We start from the raw sequence: 27,536 nt of genomic DNA, 5'->3' as shown, positions 1-27,536 counted from the left end.
TTTGTAACCTCCAGTGAAATAATGAATCTAGATAATGTTCATGCCTAGCAACACCACAAGAGGAGACAACGAGCAATGAAGGGCCTTCTGACTGAAATATACCATATACTAGGGTCTATATAAAGTATACTTGCTACAAAAGTGTGTGTGTGTGTGTGTGTGTGTGTGTGTGTGTGTCTCAAACCTGAAGGAGATCAAACCTCTAGATCTAACTACCGATCTATAGGAAACACAGGATACAGAAAAGTATTTTAAGTGACAACAAAATGCAAATTAATCTGTGGGAAACTGTACAAAATAAATGACCCAGTTTTCAACAAATAAACTGCAAAGGAAATAAAGAGACATAGATGAGAAAACTACAGTAACAGGAACATATAAATTAGGGACCATTCAGATGCCTGGGTGGTTCAGTTGATGAAGCATCCAATTCTTGATTCTGGCTCAGGTCATGATCTCACGGTTGGTGAGATCGAGCCCTGCGTCAGGCTCTGCACCATCAGCACAGAGCCTGCCTAGGATTCAATTCTTTCTCTCCCTCTGTCTCTGCTACTCCTCTGCTGGCATGCTCGCTCACTTTCTCTCTCAAAATCAATAAACATTAAAAAAAAATTAGGGACAATTCATGAACCTAATTTGAACAAAGAACCAATAAAAACATAAATAAGTATGTACATGTATATATACACACACTATATGAGTTATCTATATATGCTTATATGTAAACATGTATACACTTACATACATATGTACGTGTGTGTGTACATACATTAAGATAACTGGGAAAATATGAACACGGACTAATGGATTTGATAATATTAAGAAATGGTTAGTTTTTTAGGTATGATGATTTTGTTTTAGAGAAAAAGGACTCATTTTCTGGAGTAGTATACTGAAATATTCACAGGTGAATTGGTACAACATATGTGTAGCATTTGCCCACAACTTTGGGCTATGCCGAATGGAAGGACTGAGTGGCAAGGAGCTGAGATTAGTTTAAATTGGGTAAAGGGGTACCTAGGCACTCACAGTAACTAATCTCTCTATTTCTATCTGAGACTAAAATTTTCCACAATAAAGTTAAAAACTATATGCACAAAACAACAAAAACTATGTAACAATAGATTAATAAGCTGTAATCAAACAGTGTTATCAGACCAAGATATTCCAACTTAGGAGTCCACTATGATCACCTGAAGGGCTTTTTCAGAATATAGTCTCTGAACCACCACTATCTCACAGAACATGGAAGACTGAAGGGACTGTGTCATGTCTCCCAGAAATGTAGAAATGGGGAAAAAAGGTTGTGAACCACTGTTCAAACCCAGTAAGGGTGGGGCCGCACATTATTCACCCACTTTTTATCTCTATGCCGGACACATAAGAGGTACTCAAAAAATATTCAGACAGTTAATGACTAACCCTGGGTAGTGAAAATGGATAGGCAAGCTTAAAGCGGCTAAATGCTAGATATGCAAAAAACATTCATATTTGATACTTAAATTCACTTAGGTTACGGCATTGAAAAAGCATGGCTTTCTGTTTTAAGTAGGATGGGTTTTCATCATGAAGCCACAGACTAGGCACTTCAAACAGCTACAAGTAAACTCCCAAAGTAAAAATAGTTTTAAATACACAATTGGGTGAGGTGTGGCTAGCAAATATTCTGATTCTACAATCTGTTTTGGACAAGACAGTGCTTCTTATGTGACTAACAAAGCAAACAGCAGTCAGATTCCCTGCGCTGAAATAAATACACTATTTGCAAAAAGGGTTGAATGTCCAGGGCTTCTCCAATAAAGACACCACATTTTCCAAAGTTAAAGGGGAATATAGATTGACAAATACCCACATGTATTTACATATCCCAAAAAGAAGGCATATGACCACCTGGTATGGACTTTGTCTAATAAGTACTAAATGGAGTCAAGCCCACTGTCTGTCTCACCATGGGGAACAGCAAAATACCTCAAAGACAATAATAATCTAATTTTAAAGCTGGAGGAGCTTAGAAACCTAGTCCAAACTTTTCATTGTGTAACAGACACCTAGAGAGTTTAAGGTGAAAAGCTCTGAAAATAGCTGGAGTAGCCACAGATGAACAAATGGTCTACATAGGTGCACTAGGAAGAGCTGAGAATTAATCTTCTCAACTTCCATATGAATGGTATCTAACAGGTATCAGTCTCGATTATAAACAAATAAGTGTACGTGTGTGTAACCATATATACATACAAAAATACTAGTATATGTACTTGCTTTTTAAAATTTTTTTAATGTTTATTTTTGAGAGAGAGCACGTACGCGAGTGGGGAAGGGGCAGAGAAAGACAGGGAGAGAGAGAATCCCATGCAGGCTCTGCACTGTCAGCACAGAACCCCACATGGGCCTTGAACTCACTAACCATAAGATCATGACCTGAGCCTAAATCAAGAGTCAGACACTAACCGACTAAGCCACCCAGGTGCCCCTACAACATGTACATCTAATAACTCCTTTTCAAACAAATTCTATAGCCTAGCCTTCAAGAACATCCATGTTACCTCACCTACTTTTCCAAAACATTATCCAAATGAACCATAAGTAAGTGGAAGGCAGCCATTTCTCCCACTTACCTTTTGCAGTCTGTTAGACATAGCAGAGCTCATATTAATTATATAATTACAAAAGCTGTTCCATAGACAATTTCCAAATGATGAAAGAAGTATTAGAATATAAACTTTCTAATTCTCCTGTTAATCTAAACTGATATAAAGGCTATGTTTCATGTGTATCTAGGAGTATTTATAAAGACATATGGGACCTTGTAGATTTTTAAATATGGCAACCAAGGAAAGGTTTAAAAGTGAGAGTTAGGAGAAAGTGGATCACCGAGATGAGCTATCTGTTTACATTTCTGTAAGGTGTTATACAAGGCTTAGTCTAAAGAAATACAGAAAATGACAGGCACAGGAGGAGGAAAGGACAACAAAAAGAACAAATCTTTATTTCATCCACTGGTCAAACATTCAATTATTTCAATTGTTGATCAATCCTGAAACCATACTACTTTAATTCTGCAGAGGTTTTTGTTTTTTTAATTTACTTATTTTTAAGAGAGACAGAGACAGTGAGAGAGAGAGAGAGAGAGAGAGAGAGAGAGCGAGAGAGAGAAGAGAGAGAATCCCAAGAAGGCTCTACACTGTCAGCACAGAGCCCAATGTGGGACTGGAACTCTCGAAATCATGAGATCATGACCTCAGCTAAAACCAAGTCAGACACTTAAGCGATTGAGCCACCCAGGCACCCCTAACTCTGCAGAGGTTTTCAAAATGTTGTATCTATGCCTGTTATGGAGTTTTTCTTCTCACCTACTTCACCTGTACAGTTGATTTAATTTAGCTCCAAAACAATAAAATTGGATACAAAGTTTGGCCTCTCAACATTCCGCTTTTATTAGATTTTTTAGCATCCTGAAAACTGACTTTAAGAGTCTCCTAATATTGTTAAAGAGAATTCTAACCATTGAAAATGACAATGATAATGTTTACTTGCATCTTGAGGGGAAAAATGTTTCTAACTGGGCTGAATCAAGATTCCTAAAGGTAAGGTAAGCCACTGAGATTTTTAAACTGAAAGCAAAGTTTGAGGAATTTTCTTCTTCTGCCATGAACGTAACAATTTTATTTAAACAGACATGATTTGACATTATCAGTTAAGGCTTTTGTAATCTCTACTGAAAATCTAAAGTAAAATCCAAAATGAAGCAATAAAACCTGAAGCTATTTACTGAATACATTGTAATGTTGTAAATAATCCCTCAGGGTAATTATATTGCTAACTCTACTATCAAATTCATGGAATTTGGAATTTCTGAAAACTTTAAAATATTTAATATGAAAAATTGAAATATAGTATGTATATACTAACATACATAAAACTTCTCTTCTGAGGACTTACACAAAAATCCTAAGACACAATACATATCTACATTTTTACCATTTTGTTTTTCTCAAGCTCAAAAATAAGTAAGAATAGGAGTAAGCTATTTTCATAAAAGTTTAGGAACATTAATGGACACATTGGTGGCTTTCCGTCATAATTAAAGAATTTAGATGATGGTTCATATCCACATCCCCATCCAAAAGACTTCCTTTCCTACTTACATACACTACCAAATATTTTCAAACAAATAACACAAGAATGTACTTTCAAAAATAAAAGGGGGTATTATCATCCCATCATGAACCAACCTAAACATCTGAGTAATAAATTCTAAAATAAAATCATAGAAAAAGATGGTGCATGGTTAAAACTATTAATATATATTTAAGACAAAGAGTTTATTTTTCAATAAGAAAACAAGGAAAGACAGCCCAACCTGATCCTGTACGCCTGCCCAATAGAACTTTCCACCATAATTAGTACTCTCTCCACCTCTCGAGGGAGGAGCTTAAACTCAGGGTAACCTCATGAAGTAAGGGAAAAAACAGTATAAATACTGCCGGATAGCTCTGAAGAAGGCACCCTTCTGCACTGCTCACCTGGGCACAGGAGGGTTCAGAAAGCTGCAAAGAAATCATCTCCAGGAACGCCGGCACCAGGTAAGTCTATCACTTCATACTCTAGTGGACCTCCATGTTAGCTTATTTGGAAATAAGCCTCAATAAATTGACCATTTGGTTTTTGTCATTTAAAAAAAATGACTTTCCACTAAAGTGTACTTGGAAAGTTTAATTTGTATCGGTCTACATAAAAGACAGATTTAATAAAATCATATTGGTAAAATCATGTCCTATTCAGTGTATTTTGGAACTAGTGGATGTTTCAATCTATGTTAAAGATACTGAATTAATGGGGCCCCTGGGTGCCTCAGTCGGTTAAGCGGCCGACTTCGGCTCAGGTCATGATCTCACAGTCCGTGAGTTTGAGCCCCGCGTTGGGCTCTGTGCTGACAGCTCGGAGCCTGGAGCCTGTTTCAGATTCTGTGTCTCCCTCTCTCTGACCCTCCCCCATTCATGCTCTGTCTCTCTCTGTCTCAAAAATAAATAAACGTTAAAAAAAATTTTATAAAGATACTGAATTATTAATATATGCATCCAATTATGGTTTCTGTGTTTCTTTTTTTAAAAAATCACTTCAGTTTTGCTTGATTACTTGAATGTGGTTTCCAATAACAACTAAGCCATATATTCATGTAACTAAAAATTCATAATTCTGATTTATGGAATACATTAAAAACAGGATAAGGTAAAAAAAAAAAAAAGGTAGCTAACTACCTTTTAGAATAAAGAATTCATCTGTCCAACATCAGACAGATAAAACAGGTCAATAACAAGACACTATTCTTTTCTGTTTTTCAGAATCCATCTGAGAACATGCTGCCACAAACAGCCCTTTTGCTGCTACTGTCCCTGAACCTGGTTCATGGAGGATTTTATGCTGAGCGATACCAAACACCTACAGGCATAAAAGGCCCACTCCCCAACACTAAGACACAGTTCTTCATTCCCTATGCCATAAAGAGTAAAGGTAAACAAAACTGTGTATTTTGCTGTATAAACATATTGGTTGTTGCTTTCTACAATCTTAATGATCTCTTAAACAAAATGCTTTTAACTCTATTTGGTGTTCAATTACCTTTAAACTCCCAAAACTGTCTGAAATATTAGAACAAAATAATTTATGGAAAAAGCAGGTCTATTCAAGAACATTAAAATCCTTTGTATAATGAGTATAGTAGAAAGATGTACCCAAAGAATAGTAAGAACTTTTATGTGTGCTAAGTTTTTCCCTCAAATGATGCTTTTGCGCAATTACCCATAATCTAGAAATATGAATCCAATAAAAACTAATCAAGTTTAAAATGTTTTAACTGAAAATAATTGCCAATTGTACAAAGAGTAGCAGGTTTATCCATCTAAACAGTTGACCATTATTTACTTTTACAACCGATTCAGCTAGTCCACATATACAAAACTCAGTCTTAATTATCAAATAAAATCTAATGCCTTCCCAAGAAACTTAACAGACAAATGAAGCAGCAACTTTCACAGTTCTTTATAAATTTCTGTATGGTTTAGCAGTTAAGTACTCAGACTTATGAACTGCCTTGTACTAACTATGGGACCTCAGGTAAGTTACTTGTCCCCTCTGTGCCTTAGTTTCTTCATTTGTAAAAGAAGCAGCAGCTATCTCCAAGGGCTGTCATGAAGCTTAAGTGAGTGAATACCTGTCAAGTGCTCAAGTATTAGCAGCACTACGGGTACTCCTCCTCCTCACCTGTGGTGGTACGGGTGGGGTAGCCTTAGACACGATTTAACTTTGTTCTTGAATCCATTTCCCAACTGTTCAGCTTTCTCAGTTACTATGAAGAGAACTGAGGAAATGTATGTACACTACTAACAGATCCTCAAGAAAGGCAATTATTAGGTTTCACATTTGCTAATTCCATTTTAATAGCATCTGGCACGAACTGCCTGTAAAAATCTACTGAATTAAACTGAACAATCTGAACTGATTGCAGGACTCAAATTTCCTTTCCTTAGTATTTTTTCATTATAGTTATATATTTTACCTTGCAAATAATGCTAAGGGTATTTGCCATAAACTTTACAAATTATGCTTTTGGAGACAACCATTTTGAGCAAGTTAAACTTACAGGAATCTCTTCTTGAGAAAAACAAAATTTAAAGCAATTCATGAAAGGGAGCTCAATGTTTAAAAACAAAGGCACAGGTGCATAACAAAAACTTCTGAACGTCTCAGAATACAATAATATAGGAGAACAAGAAAAGTTACAGAAAGAAAGAATAAAAGATAAGGAAACCTGCTACTTTACTTGAAGCAACGAACAGCAATGTGAAATGCTAGGACAAACATCACTGGGTACACTGTTATGATCACTAAGTCACACTTTTTATAGTTTACTAAGATCATATGAAACAGTCTTGAGTTAAAAAGACTCAAGCATCACATGCACCACTCACAGAAGGTTAAAAATATTTCTATCTTCCCATCCTTATGTACTTTATCATCTTAGCTATTTCTGCAGAATAAATGAAAATATGTATCTTACTAACAAATGAAAAGTTTAGAAGCTGCATTTTAATTGTTAACTCCACTAAGGTCTCTACTTGATAATAATTTGAGGTGGAAACTCAAATACCTTATCATTCACTGGCAGGCACTAATGCACTGAAAGAAAGACAAAAGCCCACAATTTATACAATTATAACATTAAACTGATAACAGAAACACAAAGAGTGCCTATTTAATTCCTGGGCTCATCTGTTCAACACAGGCTCAAAGACAGCTCAGCCAAAACACACTAAATTACGCTGCAAAGGACTGCAGAGCTGGTGGCCAGGTGGATGCCACATTCCGACATAATCAACCACTATTTTGGCTTGTGGCATTTCAGAAACTTTTCTGCTGGGTAATCATTTCTCCTTGAGGATGGTATCACCCTAATCTTTAATTTTTTTCAGTTGGCAAGCAACAAACAGGGGCTATCCCCCAAAGACACAACAGAACTCACATTCTTTCTTGCATGAAGAGGTGGAGGACTTATTAGGGCAACATTCCAAGTGACTGAGATCACCCTGTCTTGGAACTTCCAGTTTCAAAAGATGCTCTATACAGTCATTTTCAGTAAGACTGTTTTTCCTCCCTATTTTAACATTAAACAGATTTCTGACCAGACCAAGACCATCATTTTCAGTATGGATACTGATCTTTAGGAGATTCAGAATAAGATTCTAAAGCAAACCCCATCTAACATAGCTTGCATTTGAAAAAAAATGTACTATTTTGTTTTCTACTTATTCATCTATTCTACTTGCAATGTATCACACCCCTTTACACTTATAGACATATCATATATGTCCACTAAAAAGTCAATCTATCAATAAGATATGTATGATTACATGGAGATCTTTTCCATAAACTAATTTTTCTCATAATCTTCTTCCTGATGTCATTTTCTGAAAATCCAGGGGTGAATAAAGTTCTATACATTTAAAAATTTGCAAAACAAAACATAACTCTAATTAGTACAAAATATCCAACTCTAAAATAATTTTCCTTTTTTAGCACATCCATTTTAATGATTCTACTCTGTATTTTACATTTCATTTGTCACTAAATGTTTTTCAGATATCAGGAATCTCTCTACCCAGGAGAATAGGCAACTATTATTGGCTAACTACTTCTTACATGCCAGTTAATTAATATGAAAGATTTTAAAAAATATAATAATGTACCAACAATTAACAGTTAATGGGAACTATACCCATAGGCATATGTGTTCAAAGGCAATTTACAATTTATTTCAATTCACTTAATATTAATTCCAATTTAGTTTTCATTTTGATTTCTAAAGCCATTAAAGACTTAGACAAAGTTTAAGTAAATTAAATAATCATTTTTGTACAAAAAAGGTATGGCTCAAAAGTCACAGCCAAACATCATTTTCAGGGTTTTGACCAAACCATTCAACAATTATGCCATTTGCTAAATCTACCATTACTATGAACCATTTTCCAACGTGTAAGAATCTAAATAGTATACGAAGGCATTCCATCTATGTTCCTGAAAATTTATTAAACAGAAAGTGATTTTAATATAAATTCTGCAAGTAGACACTTAAATCACATGTCATTTTATTACCATTTTTGCTATTAAAGAATTTCTCTGAGAAAGAGTATCTTATAGATGTTTATGATGATTGTTGCCTAATGATTCTTTGACATGGTAATACTTCCCTAATTATATATCCTAATGGCAGTAATCCTCTGTTTAATCCCACCTTTGAATGACTAAAACCAAAACCTTGGACACCTCTTTAAGCACTTATCACATGGACACGTGTTTTGCTCCCTTGAGGACTCTTATAAGATGTGTCGTGTGCTTCCCCCACACTTGTGGCCCAGGGGCACTTTTCACACCGCAAGCAGTGAATAAGTGATTTTTGAATTTAATCCATAATATCAGTAGAAGTATTTAGTTCAAATGAACCCACAGCTTTATGAAATCAACAATATCTATTTGCATTAGTCAAAAAAAACTTTAGATAAATATTTTAATACTATTTTATATATACTTTGCCCATTAGATCTAATTCTCTAATTCTTTGTTTCGATTTTAAGTCAATTAAAGGAGAATGTAGGAGCTCATAGTATGTACTGAAGTTGAAAAAATTCAAACTAAATCTAAACTGTGTTCAGCAGAGCCATGGCAGGTATAAACTAGAAATCAATAGCACTTCTCACTGATGTCATATAGGCTAGCTTTTGTGAAAGACAATTGTTAGAGTTCTTAAATATTTTCCCATTATTTCTGCATTTGTCTCTTCATTCCTTTTCTGTTAAATACTTTCCCCTTTCCTTTTGAGGTAGATGATTTTCTCCAAATAAATGGGGGTAAGGTAAATATTTCCCCTGTACACTTTTCATTATTATTATTATTTATTTTGAGAGAAGAGGAGAAAGAGACCACAAGCAAGGGAAGGGCGGAGAGAGAGAGAGAGAGAGAGAGAGAGAGAGAGAGAATCCCAAGCAGTCTCTACACTGTCAGTGCAGAGCCTGATGCAGGGCTTGAACTCAGGACCTGTGGGATCATGACCTGAGCCAAAACCAAGAGTTCGACACTTAACTAACTGAGCCACTCAGGCGCCCCAGTCCCCCCTATACTCTTATTCTAGATGAATTCTTCAATCCCAGTTTATTTTTATGGATAATTAGGATCTAATGAAACTACTATGGTAGCCATGGTTTTATGAAACCGTGCCCTCTGGCAGTGTTTTTAAAAACAATGTAGGGGCGCCTGGGTGGCGCAGTCGGTTAAGCGTCCGACTTCAGCCAGGTCACGATCTCGCGGTCCGTGAGTTCGAGCCCCGCGTCGGGCTCTGGGCTGATGGCTCAGAGCCTGGAGCCTGTTTCCGATTCTGTGTCTCCCTCTCTCTCTGCCCCTCCCCCGTTCATGCTCTGTCTCTCTCTGTCCCAAAAATAAATAAACGTTGAAAAAAAAATTAAAAAAAAAACAAAAAACAAAAAACAATGTAGAATGTGTTATCTGAAACCGTTTGAGCTTAGTCTGCCAAAATGGACTGACAGACACTGCCATGTCCTGTCCTGATTTATATTTCAAGAAGCAATGATCCCTTAACATTACTAATCATCCCTCTCTCTGGGTCTGTGTATCGGACATGTCTTTCAGGTGTATCAGTAAGAGGAGAGCAAGGTATCCCTGGTCCCCCAGGCCCTGTGGGACCTCGAGGGCACCCGGGTCCATCTGGACCACCAGGAAAACCAGGCTACGGAAGTCCTGGACCCCAAGGAGAGCCAGGATTACCAGGACCACCAGGACCATCCGCCACTGGAAAGCCAGGTTTGCCAGGACTCCCAGGAAAACCCGGGGAGAAAGGACTATATGGACCCAAAGGAGATATTGGACCACCTGGTTTACCAGGACCACGGGGCCCACCAGGGCCACCTGGAATCCCCGGCCCAGCTGGAATTACTGTTCCAGGAAAACCCGGACAACAAGGACCTCCAGGAGCCCCAGGACCCAGAGGCTTTCCTGGAGAAAAGGGCACACCAGGAGTCCCTGGTGTGCATGGACAGAAAGGGGAAACAGGATATGGTACTCCTGGACGCCCAGGTGAGAGGGGCCTTCCAGGCCCTCAGGGTCCCATGGGACCACCTGGCTCTCCTGGAGTAGGAAAAAGAGGTGAAAATGGGCTTCCAGGGCAGCCAGGCATCAAAGGTGAGCGGGGCTTTCCAGGAGAGAGAGGACCAGCTGGCCCGCCAGGCCCCCAAGGTCCTCCTGGGGAGCGAGGACCAGAAGGCATTGGAAAGCCAGGAGCCCCTGGAGCCCCAGGCCAGCCAGGGATTCCTGGGACAAAAGGTCACCCTGGGGCCCCAGGAATAGCTGGGGTCCCCGGGGCTCCTGGCTTTGGGAAACCAGGGTTACCAGGCCTGAAGGGACAAAGAGGACCTATTGGCCTTCCAGGGAGTCCAGGTGCCAAAGGGGAACAAGGCCCAGCAGGCCATCCTGGGGAACCAGGTCTGACTGGACCCCCTGGAAACATGGGACCCCAAGGACCAAAAGGCATCCCAGGCAACCAAGGAATTCCAGGCCCTAAAGGTGAGACAGGACCGGCTGGGCCTGCAGGACACCCTGGGGCTAAGGGAGAAAGGGGTTCCTCTGGGTTAGATGGAAAACCAGGGTACCCGGGAGAACCAGGCACCAGTGGTCTTAAGGGAAATGCAGGGCTCCCAGGCCCAAAAGGTGACCCTGGAGTTAAAGGACCTCCTGGTCTCCCAGGTCCTGTGGGCCCAGCAGGAGCTAAGGGAGTACCTGGACACAATGGTGAGGCTGGTCCAAGAGGTGCCCCTGGAATACCAGGTACCAGAGGCCCCATTGGGCCACCAGGCATTCCAGGATTCCCTGGATCTAAAGGGGATCCAGGAACTCCAGGTCCTCCTGGCCCAGCTGGCATTGCAACTAAGGGGCTTAATGGTCCCACTGGGCCACCAGGGCCTCCAGGTCTGAGAGGCCACACTGGAGAGCCTGGCCTCCCCGGTCCCCCAGGCCCTCCAGGCCCCCCAGGCCAGGCAGCCCCGTCCGAGGGCTTTATAAAGGCAGGCCAAAGGCCTCTTGTTAGTGCCAACCAGGGAGTAACGGGGATGCCTGTGTCTGCGTTCACTGTTATTCTCTCCAAAGCTTACCCAGCTATAGGTATTCCCATCCCATTTGACAAGATTCTGTATAACAGGCAACAGCATTATGACTCAAGAACTGGAATCTTTACCTGTAGGATCCCAGGAACATACTATTTCTCCTACCACGTGCATGTGAAAGGGAACCATGTTTGGGTGGGCCTGTATAAGAACGGCACCCCTGTCATGTACACCTATGATGAATACACCAAAGGCTACCTGGATCAGGCTTCCGGGAGTGCCATACTCGATCTCACAGAAAATGACCAGGTGTGGCTCCAGCTGCCCAATGCTGGGTCAAATGGGCTGTACTCCTCTGAGTATGTCCACTCCTCCTTCTCAGGGTTCTTGGTGGCACCAATGTGAGCATATTCCCAACCGAGCTAACGTAAATCTGCTTGAAAAGGCATTCTCCAACTCCACTGCACCCCACAAAATGCATATGGAGGTAGGCAAAAAAAAAATGTGACTAATTTTAATTTTCCAAAATACAGATTTGAGCTTTCAGACCAATAAACTGTCCCCCTGACAAAGCGAGCAGCAATGGTAAATTATATGCAAAGACTCTCTTGAATTTCTAGTCAGCAGCCTTAAGACTCTTTAAAGTTTTCTGTGAACTCCTTCAGTATTTAAAAATTTCACCATGAAAGTCCTACTAGGCTAAAAAAATAAAATGATCGCAATGAAACCCTGAAATGGGACACTAAATTACGTTAAATTTGATTTCAGAAATTCAGCATTTGTTTTTAAAAAGAAGCCTGTTTCTAACAATTAACAGGAGAACTTCTAGGAAACAATCAGGAGGTATCATATCTTTATAGAACTCAAATACTTGAATATTCAAATTTCAAAGACACTGTATACCCTGAGATCTTTCTGATGGTGCATTACTCGAAGGCTTATATGGCCCCTTCATCAAGATCTATTCAAACATACAGGTGCAAACAGACTTCTTACAGCTCTAATAAAACCAAAAGATTATGTTAAAATTAATCTGAAATGCAAGGTGCTTTAGCCATGAACCTTTGCAAACTTTTCTGTGACTGCAGGAAAGCTTCCTATATATCCTTCATAACTTGGAAATGGGTGTCTAACCTATTTTATTTACTTAATACAAGTGTGATTAATTTGATTTCTTTAATTCCATCTTGAATCTTACATAATATGATATTGTGGGTTTACAGACCATTACCATATGTACCCTGAGCCTCCTATTCTAGTGAAAGTATAACTAACGTCAAGCGTTTCACAATCTGACTAGAAATGAAAAGACGTTATTTATTTATGCTCTGTACTGTATTTTTATATTGCTGTTTAAAACTTTTAAGCTGTGCCTCACTTGTTAAAGCATGAAATGTTTTACCTACTCCTTATTTACAATGCAATAAAATAACATCAACAGATTTTTATGTTAATTTATTCGACAGCAGCAATCTAGTATTCTCAACCATTCTTTGAAGGCTTTTCATTTTACAAAGTTAATAAAAGTAAAACAGTAGCGGTATGTGGGTGACTTTTACAGTTGTCACGGATACTCCCCTCTACTGGGGATGGGCATTCCCACACCCCCCTCCCCCAGCACTCAGTGTGGACTGTGAAAAGGCCCCCACAGGACCCCATGGGACCTACCAGCCAGGGTGAAGGGCAGGTGACTGGGCATGGAAAAGTGAGACGATTACTCCAAAACAGTGATTTTCTTCAGGGAAGGACAAAGCAGGTGGCAGAGAAATATGTAATTTGAAAAAATATTCTGCAGTTACTATTTGCTGCCATCATGTCAGATTTTAGTCATAATATTTAGGATTACGTTAATATCAGCTTTTAAGAGCTGATATTATATTTTGATGGCTTAAATTACATTAAAAAGAAGGCAGACAAGTTTATGTCAATCAAAAGACAACATTTCTCTAAGCTGAGAAACATCGCTCTTGAGCATCTATCAGTCAGCCCACTGGTTGAATCAGGACAGTCTGGTTGGAGTCAACGAGGTAACATATGATAAACCCATCTCTTTATTCCTTAGAAATATCCTCTGTGTAACTCAAGCAGACCTGCAGATACAGCTGTGAAACCTTAGCTGCAGCTTGGCGATGTCTCTGCCCCATTCTGAGTCAGCCAATCCTGTTTTAAGCAATGAGAATAGAATTCTCACTTCCCCTACCAGTCTATAACCACGACACCAATGGTTATAGGTGTGAGTAATCTGCATTCCCAGGCTGGGAAATAGTGAAGTGTGAACTTCAATTCTAGGGAGCCCACAGAACGACCCTTTAGGCAGGCATGTAAGAGACAGCATAGCTCAGAATACTGGCAATTATGGCCATGAACCAGACATGAATTACAGAACCTCTTAAAATGTAAACAGTACCAACTACATAGCAAAATTTAAGATGAACGTAAATCCTAACTGAGACACATAACAAAATAGGTAACTTCTAAGTAATTCATAAGACATAGCATTTAACAAACATCTATTAGAAAATCTCTCTTCACATTACTCACCCTTAAAAGCTGACATTTTATAATTGTGTTGTATACCAGCAACTATATCCTTCCAAAAATCAAATGTTTTTTGACCATTGTTCTGCTAAAAAAAAAAAAAAATTCCAAATCTTAACATACGTAATAATTCTGTTTTCAAGCCCAGTAGAAAACACTTGCCAAACCATTACAATATTACTGTAATCTAAAACTGGGACTCATATTTTATGGGGCGCCTGGGTGGCTCAGTTGGTTGAGCATCCAACTTCAGCCCAGGTCATGATCTCATGGTCTGTGAGTTCGAGCCCTGCGTTGGGCTCTGTGCTGACGGCTCAGAGTCTGGAGCCTGCTTCGGATTCGTCTCCCTCTCTCTCTGCCCCTCCCTTGCTCATACTCTGTCTCTCCCTCAAAAATAAAACATTAAAAACAGTTTTTTAAAAATAAAAAATAAAATTGGGACTCATATTTTAGAAAAGGTAATAGATGTATAAACTCATTCTTCCGAATGATTTAAAAAAAGAAATCTTCCATGAAAATCACTGTTATGTATATATATATGTATACAATATATATATACACAATATATATACATATAACTAAATATTAATATAGCTCATATAGCCCAAATAAAATAGAAATTTCCACTCAATGTAATGTCTAAAAATTATGTATTTTAAACACATGAGTAAATTTATGGTGTTATAGCTTTTGAGATATCAGAATGTGCCTCTTCATGTAGTGGGGCATCAATGGGGCTAAGAAACTTCAACTCCTAAAGTCCTAAAAGCTGGTTACTTTAGAATTCAATGCACATTTACCTGATTTCTACATAAAAGAGCAGCAAGTCTCTACAGGAGAGATAAAGGAGGTTCAAAACCCAAAATGTACACCATTTTTATTCAGATTTCTTTAAACCAGGAAGTAACATTATATTAAAACACATAACCCTGGGGCGCCTGGGTGGCGCAGTCGGTTAAGAGTCCGACTTCAGCCAGGTCACGATCTCGCGGTCCATGAGTTCGAGCCCCGCGTCAGGCTCTGGGCTGATGGCTCAGAGCCTGGACCCTGTTTCCGATTCTGTGTCTCCCTCTCTCTCTGCCCCTCCCCCGTTCATGCTGTGTCTCTCTCTTTCCCAAAAATAAATAAACGTTGAAAAAAAAAAAATTAAAAAAAAAAAAAAACACATAACCCTACAACCCCTTGCTTTCTTGGAAACATTAACTGGTGTCCTTCTATCTAAACAAAGACAAACTACTAGGTATTTGTATCTAATTATATAAGCTCTGAAATATTTGAGGACTGATAAATTTGCTTGAAGTTACTATGAATAAAAAACTGACTCCAGTTCACGTAAATAACTTCTACCAACATACTAAAATTATTGCTCAACAGAAACTTTCACAAAAACATGACTAATTCTGGTTCAAAAATAAACCATTATCCATGTTCAATTATCAACATGATCTTTATGATTTTAAAAGACAACATATGCAAAAAAGAAAAGTAATTCTGACATAAAACTGGTTTCTGTTCACAGGTCTTAAGCCCTAACTAAGTGTAACTTCTTGGAACCAGACATCTATTCAATCTTCATAAACAGTATAAAGTCTGCATGCATCAAACTGCTCAAAATGATGAATTTAAAAACTCCATCTCATTTTTTAATTTCATATTATTTAGAATGCTTAAGAACAGGTGGAATTTACTTACTTTTTTTTTTTTATTCTGCTAATGAAACCAAGAAAATATTTTTCCACCTATGAGGTCTGTTTTCTTTTTAGACTTTTGCACCCCCTGCTGGCGAATAGGTTTATTATCCTTGAGAAAAAAAATAGTCACTGCTACTTAATTTTCCCAAAATACTCGACCAAATTTTGTTTTTCTTCCTCAGTCACTTCTACAACTACAGAGAGGAAACTGAATAAAATCTCAACTCAAAAGACATATATAATTAAGTCCTCTGATTTATGACTAAATACATACCATAATTTCTAAAAAATGAGCCCTTGCTCACCTTTGTTAAAGAGTCCACGACTCTGGCACATAGAAGAGCTCCTGGCAGGTCGAAGTAGTTATCATAAAAATAATATTTTCCTAAAAAAGAACAAAAATTTAAACTGGGAATAAATTATTGCCTCATTTATGTGACACACAGAAACCTGGCTAAAGAGACACTAGATTTTGGGTTAGTCACTTAAAGGGATTTCGTGAAAAAAATGCTTTAATGTAAAAATTGAATAGATTTACCCCAAATATAAAATGGATTATGAAAAAGCCACAATTTATGTTATCAATGTCACTGAATTCCAAAACAATCAGTCTAACACTGGAGTACCATGAAGTAATCAATACAACAGTGCCTTTCCATATCTGTGCTGGCTGGTCCACCTTCAATGCAATGTGAGAATAACCAATGCACTGAGAGGAATAAAAAAAAAATAGCACATCATTATCAGGACACAGTATACTAATCTTGGAAATCTCAGGAGCACAGGACAGGCACTCCAGGATCTCATGGAAGAGAGGAATTTAATTTATCCTATTTGGCCCTAGGACAGAATCAAACTTGAGCCCTTCCTTGGTACAGATGTCACTTTCGAATCTGCCATCCCTGGGCAGACACCTGATGACCCATGCCACATCCCTTTGGCTCAAGTCTGATCCCAGCCATGGCCGTGCTAAATGACATCATCCCACCTAAGCACACCTGTGTCATTCACTTTCCCCAAAAGCCTGTGGAGTCCATGTGCTCACGTGGCAAGCTCCAGGCACCAGTGGATGAGCCTCAAGTTTAGGAGACAGTGAAGACTTCTGTCCCTTGGATTGACAACTCTGGGAGGTATTCTCAGTGCTTCTCAGAAGTCCCAGTGGAACATAGCCCCCATTGTTCCTTCCTTCCATCTCATCGCCTCTAACATCTCACTCCTGTTTACCAGGACTGAGACCAACCACTTTGCTTTGGGCAGGGTGCGGGGTCCCAATGTCATAACCCTTGCACAAAGAGGAATCAAACAACCAAAGGTGAAGCCAGATTTTAGTTTAATGTAAGAAAGTACTTTTCAAATGGTCGTAACATTGAATGCACTATTATAAGTGCCTGATTTCGAGTCCTCCCTTTCTCCCATTTGTAATGTATGAGGTTCTGGAACACGGCTGTCTTGCTCTTTAGTGTCCACTAAGCACAATACCCAGCATATTGTAGGCCCTCAATATGTTTGTTAAGCGAACGAATGAATGATCTAATAGTGGAATGGACTTCTGGAATGAAGGAGGGTCGTGGGTAAATTAACAGGAGAAAACCCTCTGCAGGGGCCAGATGTCTATCCCTTTAACTGCCATTTAATGCTTTTTACTTCCTCATATCAAATTATTAAGAACATAAACAAAACAAACTCAAAGTTCTCTTTCTGTTAATTCACAAAATGGCTGTGTGGGTTTGTGTATCCTTTCCCTCAGTTAAAAACAGTTTGTTTTTTACTCTTTTGCAGCTGAAATTATTGGCTATTTTTCATTTTTTCATTTTATTAGACTATTTTTCATTCCTAAGAAAGGTTAGACTGGCTTTGTCAGTGTGAGGAACCAGGATCTGGAGGAAGAGGGAGATAATATAACATGTACATTTCTGCTCACACTTTGCTGTGCTGTAAGGCCACATAATACTCCAGGGTTCCCAAGACCTAAGACAGTGGAACAGCTTTCCAAGGTACATTAACCTGTGCTGTATTTATTCTCTTGGCCTATGACACCAGAGTGGCCAGTTGCTCTGGGCACAGTGGGAGCAGCAGGTGTCCTCATCACCAGATATGTGCCCTTGCTTTCCCCTCCCCTTTCACTCCCTTTATGGCCATTAACAGATGAAGTTCAGTTAAAGAACTGAAACACTGATCACGAGTCTTGGTTGGGGTCTAAGCAAATAACGCAGGGGGATAATGAAACTCCCTTCCACAAGGCAAGGGGCTGACTCACTCAGCTATCAAACCTGGGCTGGATGACCACTCTGTGGACACACCGAGGCTTGTTCAGTCTTGACCTGTGAACTGGACCAGGCTGCTCTCAATGCCCCTTCCCACAACAAAACTCCAAGACTACCACATGAAAGCTTTGACTCTCTCCTCCTTATAAGCAGAGAGCTCACTGGCAATGAAGGGATTAGTGAGCTCAGTTCAATGAAACAAGCCTCCACAAGAAGATAAGTCCTAAAATCGTTAAGCTGTGCTCACAGGGAAACTGCTCCCCAAGAACCCAGTGCCAACAACTATGTACTTTACAAACCACATATTCTTACTGATAACAGAACAGAGGCACACAAATGACTGAAGGCAAGAGAACAATTTATGTTAGCTCACTTCTCCTGCAGGTGAGTGATATCATCTTCACTTAAATATGAACAAAGTGATGCCAAAAGTGGCTTAGTAATTTGCCAGATCACTTGACCCAGCAAGAAACAGAGTCAATATGATCCAGGACCACCTGCCTCCACACTCCCTGTGGTTTCCGCTATACCAAGTTGTTTCTGCATAATCCACCAGTTTAGAGGGAAACAAGGTCAAAAGGACTTGCTCTCTGGAAATCGGCGGGTAAGGAAAACCATACTCCTGCCAGTGCAAGAACCTGAAAAGTGACTATCAAGTAAATGGTCAGTAAAATGTCTGTATCCATCAATGCTTTAAATTCCCTAAACATACTGGTAGGGAATGCATTTGACAATGCTCTACTTAACTCTGGGGATGAGTACGCTCAAAGTAGACGGAAACAGCTAAACCAACTGGTGTTCGTGAAAATAAAGGTTTTATTTGGCAATACTGATCAAATTTTAAACCTACATGTCTTTAGAGCAACTGTACTTCTAGGAGTGTATCCTGAATGCATTTGCACAAAAGTGAAAAATATACATATATGAAAACATCACTGCAGGCTTGTTTGTAATGGCCAAACACTAGACACAAAGTCACTATGCACTATGGACGGACTGATGGACAGCACTGGATGGCAGAGCACAGCAGCATTTAACAGACTGAAGTACATCTCTGTGTGCTAATGTGACAGGATTTCCAAGATGTCAATTAAAAAGAGCACAGTACAGAAAATGTATGATTCCTTTTGGTATTTTTGAGAAATAAGTTCAAGGAAAGGGGATTCTGGGGCCAGGGGTTGGAGATAATTACTCTTCATTTTACTCTTTTCTATAACTAAATTTTCTAACCATTTGCTCACAGTATTTTTTTTAACGTAAACAAAATTTAACTGGGTTGTGGAATCATAGGCCAGTTTTTTCTTCTTTTATAGATCTCTACATTAAAAAAAAAGTTGTATTAAAAAAATAATAAAAATAAAAAATAAATTAAAAAATTAAAAAAAGGTGTATTACTTTTTAAAGGCAAAGCTTTCCCTTACAACGTGGCAGAAACAAAGGCCTTTGTCATGTGTCACCACCACCTGACCACTGAGCACAGGAAGGGGAAACACCTCCCTAACCAACTCAGTTAAAGAGGAGATAAATTCCAAGGTCATCCTCAGAGCACTCCTGGCTATACTGAGCACCAGAGGGAAGCTGCTGATTCCAGGAGGTGGCGCCCACTAGCAGCCAGAGGAGTGGGCCGACTGTTGGTCCTACTGGGTGAATGCTCTTTTCTTGGCTGAGAAATACTTTACTCCTTTAATGTACTTTACTCCTTTAATGAATGGATGGCAGAGTGAAACACTTAGCTCTGTGCCTGGCCTTTCTGGGAGGAGGGCAGCTATCCACAACTGACTATGTCTGGAAAGACAACAGCAGTCCTCTATCCTCAGCGGAGTAAAGGGCAACATAGACACCCATTTCACTCCCACTAGCCATTTGGACTTGAGATGTGTGAAAGCATTGTGTATTGATCCCCAATGTGAAATATGTTTTCCTACCGATTTACTTTATCAGGAGTACTCATTTCCTGACACTTTGATCTCAGTACAAAAGCAAAACAAACTCTCAAAAGACAGAGAATGTTACAAAGCAAACCTAATTATAACAAGGAATAACTCCAACTATATTCTTACTACATTTTCTTGTTTTTTTTTTTTAAGATTTTATTTTAAGTAACCTCTACACCCAACATGAGCTGAAACTTACAACCCCAAGATCAAGAGTCGCATGTTCTACCGACTGAGGCAGCCAGGTGTCCCCCGCCCCTGCCCCGGTTACTACATTTTCTGAGGAACAGGTGCATTTCAAAAGTGTAGTGTGAAAGAAAATGGCACAAACATTTAGAACAAATGCAAAACTAACAACTATAACATAACAAGGTCTATGTGTTTATAATAATGTCTTAAGCATTACTTGTTAATTTATGCATATCAACGTCTACAAATAAGTTTTGAGAAATCCATTCATGTTCTTTAAAGACAATGGGAAGAAAGATATGAAAATATATGAAATCATTTAAAATAAGGGAAAAGAAAAGACAAAGGCAGAAGATACTAGAACTGAGAGTAAAGAAGAGAATTCAAGAAAACAAGAGAACAAGCAAACAAGAGAGGTGGGTAGTATGAATACGAGGAGAAATGTGTAATGGAGAAATAAAAGGACTGAGCATGTAATAAACTAAAAAAAAAAATACAGAAGACTGAGGAATGTATTATTCCTAGGTGCTAGTCTTTTCACTCCAGAACAAGTACAAGTAAAAGGAGCAATCAATGAAACCCTAAATGAAGCAGAACCAACTCCCAAACAGGTATCAGACACAAGGAAAGCATCGTATTCCTATCACACCACGGCTGCCCCCTTGTGTAAACTGGCCGACAGGAGGCAAGAATGGCACGCTTCATGCCCTCATGCCCCAGGTTCAACATCCAAAACAAAAGGAGACGTAATGGTGGTGCTGCCCACCCCCGCCATGAGCCATACCTGATCGGCAAGCCATTCCTGTGTCAGACATGAAGTATTTCCACTCCTTCCCACCATACTCCTCTGCCAGCGCCTCTGGAGCCATCATCTTTGTGCCATGGCTTGCTCTGGTTTGGGGAGATGGGAGGGGCAGACAGACAAATACAACAATGAAAGACAAAACCAAAACTATACAATGCTTTACATTCTTTTAACTATGATTGAAGAGAGCTAAGTACACTGTTAAGAATCTGATAGTTGAGTTTAAGGTCCTGGTCAAAGCTGCATTGAGTATGTATACATACATACTACACTTCAGCTCTAGTTGCCCAAGGCAAGAAACATGCAAATGAATAACAAAATAATCAGAAGGGGGGGCCACACCTGTTGTAGTTATCTGCACTTAGCGTGAGGTCCAGGGGAGAGTATGAGTTCGTAGCGTGCAAAAAGAATGATGTATCAAAAGGGAGAGTATGTGCCAGGGGTAACCTGTGCTGAGCGTCCTTTCCTTCGACTCTGATCACGTCAACAGAAATAATAAATCGCATAGCTGTGGCCACGTTGGCTTGCCTCTACTATGGGTGCTGGGGGAAAAGCAGATGCCCACACCCTGGCCTGCTCTCTAAGGGTCAGAGCAGTGGCAGCGGCAGCTTCTCATCTGTTTGTCTCACTCCCCCCAAATACTCCAAGTGCCCAGTGCACCCTGAGAGGAGGGAAGGAAAGGGAATTAGTACTGAGTGTGAGAGAGACTGATGAGGGTTGGAGTAGGCTAGAAAAACTTCCAGAAGGAGCTAAAATACAACAGGAGTCTTGCACGAGGGGGACAAATTTGGATAAATGGAGAAGGAAGGAGAAGACCACCAACTCCTACCCAACATTCATTCTCTTCTTAGTAAAAAGAAATCTCACTTTATTCCAGGCAACTGTGCACTCATCTAAAACAACATAATCTCCAGGCTCTTTTGCAGTAGAGGTCATCAATGAGATGAAGCAAGTTATTAAAATTCTCCTGAATTTCCTGCAAATATTTCTAGTGAGCCGAATTTAAAAGAACTAGACCTTTAAGTCCAATGCTTCTTGATCTGTACTTAAATAGTTAAAACAATTCATACGAAGAAACAGAGGCACATGATCTGTCATCTGAATGATAAAAATAATAATCTTATTTAACCCGTATTTAACAATCAAATGCTATATAATAACAAAGTGTCCTGGAGAAAAAGTTTAGATTTCACAACTAAATTTTATTACCTGAGCACGGTGCCATTATCTGCCAATTTAATGAAGTTCCCATCTTCCAGATCCAGTGCCAAGCCCTTGCAACTAAAAATAGAAAAATTTGATTACTGATCAATTCATAGATTCGGCTAACCCCAAGAAATAATAATCTATACTTCCAAAAAGTCACAATGCTAAAAGGGATTCTCCCATGCAGGTGAATGATATATTGGTTAAAAAGACCAAGAATATCCAAGAATTCTAAAATTTAATAGCATCTACAGAGCAAGTATGTAAGGAAAACTGCCATGTGGGAAAATGAGAGACAGCATGTTTAGTTTGTAAAATCCTTAAGCCTTAAAAAAAGAGGAATTCAAAAATTAGAACAAAAAAAGGAACATTATTTCATGTCTCCGTTAAAATGTGCAAGTATTTTTCATTAAATAAAACACACACATACACACACACACACACACACACACACACACACACACATTTAAATTCTGCCAGATAAGCTCTTAGCCAGAGTTTCTCCTATATTCTTTAGAAATTGCCTCGATTTAGGTCAGGTTTTAAAACCTTGCCCTCTGGGCAGGGCATACTATTGAAAACCACTAAAAGAAAGTCAAATACTAAGTTTCATGTTCCTCACTGCAAAAGACTTGTGGGATTTGGGGAGAGAGGTGGGTACAGATTCATTTTATGAATAATAAAACAAGGAAGTATAATACCACCAAATACCAAGAGAATTAAACAAAAAATGACAGGGTACTTTAGAAGCATTACTGACTTTGGTCCACAGTAAAATTTCCAGAGTCAGCGGTTTTATACGGTGAAATATTTGTGTTTCTTCTTTTTACAAAAGGGACACATCAAAAAGGACTAACCAAACACTGCAGAAATATATAATAGATGAACATCATTGCTCTAGAATTACTTTTGTATGTGTTTTTCATGTGTTTTAGATTTATTATTAATTTTCAACTGAGCAATTTTAAAGTGTTAGATTTTTATTTTGTTGTTTAGATAAGGAAGAGAGACAAAATAAGCCTTGGCAAGTAGAGAACCCTAAGAGTAAGCAGTAAGAGTCTTAGAGACAGGAACATTTACCCAAATTACAGAAAACCAAATGTCCCAGTTCAGACATTTATTCAAAACATGATTCTTCCTCTTCTACAGTTCAGTATTTGAAGGGCAATAAAGCAAACTTTCTTTTTTAAGATGTAAATTTTAAAGATAGTTCTTTTTTTTTTTTTTTTTTTCAATGTTTATTTATTTTTGGGACAGAGAGAGACAGAGCATGAACCGGGGAGGGGCAGAGAGAGAAGGAGACACAGAATCGGAAACAGGCTCCAGGCTCTGAGCCGTCAGCCCAGAGCCCGACGCGGGGCTCGAACTCCCGGACCGCGAGATCGTGACCTGGCTGAAGTCGGACGCTTAACCGACTGCGCCACCCAGGCGCCCCTAAAGATAGTTCTTAATAACCTCTGAAACTTATGACAAACTTAAGCCATACAGAAACATCCAAATTAGTCAAGAAGCTTTTAGCCTATTTACATATTTAATTAAACAAGTCTAAATTTAAAGTAGAAAAGATTTTAATTAATGAAACATAAAACTTTTAATAGAGAAAGCATTTTGTCTTTTGACTCAGTTTCACATTTCACTTTCTGTCTCCACAGAAGCATTAAAATTTTATCAGCAACATTTAAGAAACAGAGGGAATGGGCAGCCCTTAAAAAAAAGAACTTACCAGAAATCCCAATCCTCTGGAGTCACAGTTAGTAATTCTTTGTCATACCCTTTCTCCTTGACCAGGAACTGAGCAAAGCTATTATAAATGAGCTGTAAATAAGGGGAAGGAATAAAGAGAAATTAAATATAAATTCACTATTCATTCTGAATTTCACAGACTTGAAAACCTACTGGAGTCATTCATGGGGCAGATGGGAGAGAAATATCTCTAATTGTGAAGTTCGGCAGTTTAATCCCCGTGTACAAGCAATTTATCCACCCCTGAAAGCCCCAGGTAGCTGTTGTGTCTTTTTCCACTGCAGAATTACACCATCAATATACAATTACATAACCGAGGATGACTATTATCTTACTCCTGAATTCTAATGGGTTGGAGATCATTAAGACTTGAAAGCTTTGTAAACTCATTTTAAACATATAGATCACTCTATCATTATATCTATCCTTAGCCCATTCTTAGTAGAAAGTGCTTATGAGGCACTGGGTTTCCCTAATTCATAGATTATTTCCCCGAATAAAGGACATCGAAATTGTCACCAAATTGTTTTAGTTTTGTCACTGTCACAGGGGAGTCTCAAAGGGAAAACACACATGGAGACAAGGCAGATGATCTGAAGGAAGAATCAAGGAGCTTCCATCAGATACAGGAAATACCTCTTATTTCTTTGCTTAAGGAAACTGAAGGAAAAGGACAAAGAAAGCTTCAGGAAACAAGTACAAAGATAAATGCTCTGCCGATGGTTGATAGATCTTCCGATTTCTCGACAACAACAAAATCCCAAGTGTTGGGGTAATGTGTCTTATTTTTTTCTAAAGAGTTGGCTTGATTTTTAAAGAACTGTGTATACCAAACAAAGAGGAGGCAGAAGGTGGATGAAGGTCCACACTGGCCCTACCCCATTCTCCTTCCATGAGGGTTCTTAAGTCAGCATCAGATGCCCTCGGACCTGAGGCAGAATGCTGGTCTGGGGTCTGACTGAGCAGTGTCCGAGAAGATTCTAGAGCAACTCGACCTTTCTCCCATATGTTAACCCGTGACAGGTTTTGGCAGCATGAGACAGCACAAGCAGAAAGAGAGCAGAGACACAGTAAAAGGAACGGGAGAAGGCCTCCCTGAGGTGATGATGTTTACACTGACGTCTGCAAGATGTAGCAGTTAGCTGGGTGAATCCAGGGGAAGGGGAGCACACCAAATCCAGAAACCCAGAGACCCACACACATCTGGATTTGGGAGTTGGGTGTGAGCATCAGGGAACGAGTGCAGAGAAATCAAAAGCTCCCTGTCAGGGGCGCCTGGGTGGCTCAGTCGGTTGAGTGTCTGACTTGGGCTCAGGTCATGATCTCAAGGTTCGTGAGTTTGAGCCCCGCATCAGGCTCTGTGCTGACAGCTCAGAGCCTGGAGCCTGCTTTGGGCTTTGGATTCTGTGTCTCCCTCTCTCTGCCTCTCCCCCACTCATGCTCTGTCTCTGTCTCTCTCTCTCTGTCAAAAATAAATAAACATTAAAAAAAAAAAAAAGCTCCCTGTCAAATAGAGCTGTTCTCTATCCTAAAGCTAATTAAAATCACTATACATGTATTACCATGCAATGCAATGTGACCCTGATCCAGGTCAGTTGTTAACAGGCTTACATTATGTCAACACTACATATCAGCACTTCTCAATCCTGGCAGTGATTCAGAACCAGTGATGGCTCCTAAAACCACCTGGAAATTTCAGGCCTCCAGGATAGGGTGGGGTCCAGGTGAGGCCATACAGGATTCCTGAAGTCCAGAGATGACTGAAAATCATTGGCTTTATGCATTATACGGATTTTCATTGAATCATTAAAAAAAAATCAATCAAAAATGGACTGAGTCACTCTGAGGTACAAAGTACTATGGATAATAAAAAATACACATCATGATCCTGACTGCAGGGAACCAGTGCTGTGGGATTAACAGATGTAAAGTGCTTTAGAGCAGTGCCTTACATACAAGTAAATTCAACTGAAATATTTGCTATTATCAGTCATATATATGCTGGTTTTAAAAAAAAAAAGTTCTGATACGTACCTTTGCCCATTTTCACATATCAATATTCTCACCACAGCCAGTTCCAAGCTACCAATGCTTACTACATACCATTAAACCTGCCGCCTCTCGTCAAGGCACTTTACTCAGTCTCAGACAACAGGAAATTCTCACCCCTTGACAATACTGATAAAGATATGGGCAAATGATGCCACTGAGATTTGACACCTTCCTGAGAGAAAGGGGCCTTTTCCAGCAGGGCTGCCGTTAGGGGCATCCAGAGCTATGCCCCTCACCTCGCGGAGAAGTTTCTGCGATAGGAGAGAATGAGGTCAATGTGTGGGGAGAACCAGAGAATAATGGTGCTGAGGAAAATAAGGGAGTCTGTGCCTTTGAAACCCATCCTAGTCCCAAGATCCGAGCTCTTGGATCTTTTTCTTATACTGAGTTACCCCAGATGCCTTCATGGCACAGGGCCTCCATGACCAGCCCTCTTCCTCTCCCAGTGTCTCACGTGCCTAATAATGCACACTGAACAGCAGCTGCAAATTGTGAGTTGTATGCAGACTACAAATTATGTTTGGTTCCCACTTAAGGTTGCCAGATAAAACATGAAATGCCTAGCTAAATTTGATTTTCAGATAAACAATGAATTTTTTTAGTATAAGCACATCCCATGCAGAACACACATATAAGAAAAAATGGTTTTGTTATTTGAAATTCGAATTTAACTGGTGCTGTATTTTTCTTCACTAAATGTGGCAACCCCATAATCCTGATATGTTTGAAAACAAACTAACATTTAAAAGTTGAGAGACTTCTGGGGCGCCTGGGTGGCGCAGTCGGTTAAGCGTCCGACTTCAGCCAGGTCACGATCTCGCGGTCCGTGAGTTTGAGCCCCGCGTCGGGCTCTGGGCTGACAGCTCAGAGCCTGGAGCCTGTTTCCGATTCTGTGTCTCCCTCTCTCTCTGCCCCTCCCCCGTTCATGCTCTGCCTCTCTCTGTCCCAAAAATAAACAAACGTTGAAAAAAAAAATTAAAAAAAAAAAAATAAAAGTTGAGAGACTTCTCATACAAGTTCAGATTCCTAACTGGTCTTAAAAAGAATTAGTTCTTTTAAGAGGCTCAGCCCTGGGACACCTAGGTGGCTCCATCGGTTAAGCTTCCGACTTCGGCTCGGGTCATGATCTTGCAGTCTGTGAGTTCAAGCCCCGCGTTAGGCTCTGTGCTGACAGCTCAGAGCCTGGAGCCTGCTTCAGATTCTGTGTCTGCCTCTCTCTCTGCCCCTCCCTTGCTCACCCTCTACATCTCCTTGTCTCTCAAAAATAAATAAACGTTTAAAAAAATAAAATAAATAAAAATTTTAGAAAGGAGACTCGGCCCCTACTTCCTCATGGAACTTGGCAAGAGTCAAGTGTGGCTGTGCCTTCAGAAGGCAAACACACTCTCCTGGCTATCCCAGGCCCTGCTCCCACTCACAAATGGGGGTTAACTGCTTGGCCCCTTACCCTT

The 27,536-nt window shown here is 39.6% G+C and overlaps 2 protein-coding genes across 4 annotated transcripts in view; one reads left to right on the top strand and one right to left on the bottom strand.

The window, feature by feature from the left end:
- NT5DC1 (5'-nucleotidase domain containing 1) overlaps positions 1-27,536 on the bottom strand; it is a 141,296-nt gene that overhangs the window by 111,529 nt on the left and 2,231 nt on the right. For 2 of the 3 annotated variants that reach the window (XM_047858563.1, XM_047858561.1), the window contains exons 2-6: positions 24,014-24,105; positions 22,294-22,365; positions 21,064-21,170; positions 16,198-16,277; positions 14,205-14,289 (exon numbers count right to left, since the gene is read on the bottom strand). In XM_047858563.1, coding sequence (XP_047714519.1) covers positions 14,205-14,289; positions 16,198-16,277; positions 21,064-21,170; positions 22,294-22,365; positions 24,014-24,105 — 436 coding nt within the window. The remainder of the gene's footprint in view (positions 1-14,204; positions 14,290-16,197; positions 16,278-21,063; positions 21,171-22,293; positions 22,366-24,013; positions 24,106-27,536) is intronic. The other variant, XM_047858562.1, reaches the window with a different exon arrangement.
- COL10A1 (collagen type X alpha 1 chain) lies at positions 5,358-12,068 on the top strand. The gene is made up of 2 exons (XM_047858560.1): positions 5,358-5,511; positions 10,198-12,068. The coding sequence occupies exons 1-2, from the start codon at positions 5,358-5,360 to the stop codon at positions 12,066-12,068; spliced, it is 2,025 nt and encodes a 674-aa protein (XP_047714516.1).

Source organism: Prionailurus viverrinus, chromosome B2, assembly GCF_022837055.1.
Source record: "Prionailurus viverrinus isolate Anna chromosome B2, UM_Priviv_1.0, whole genome shotgun sequence".
Lineage (NCBI taxonomy): Eukaryota > Metazoa > Chordata > Mammalia > Carnivora > Felidae > Prionailurus > Prionailurus viverrinus.
The sequence above is the reverse complement of the archived record's forward strand: the minus strand, read 5'-3'. Positions and strand labels throughout refer to the sequence as shown.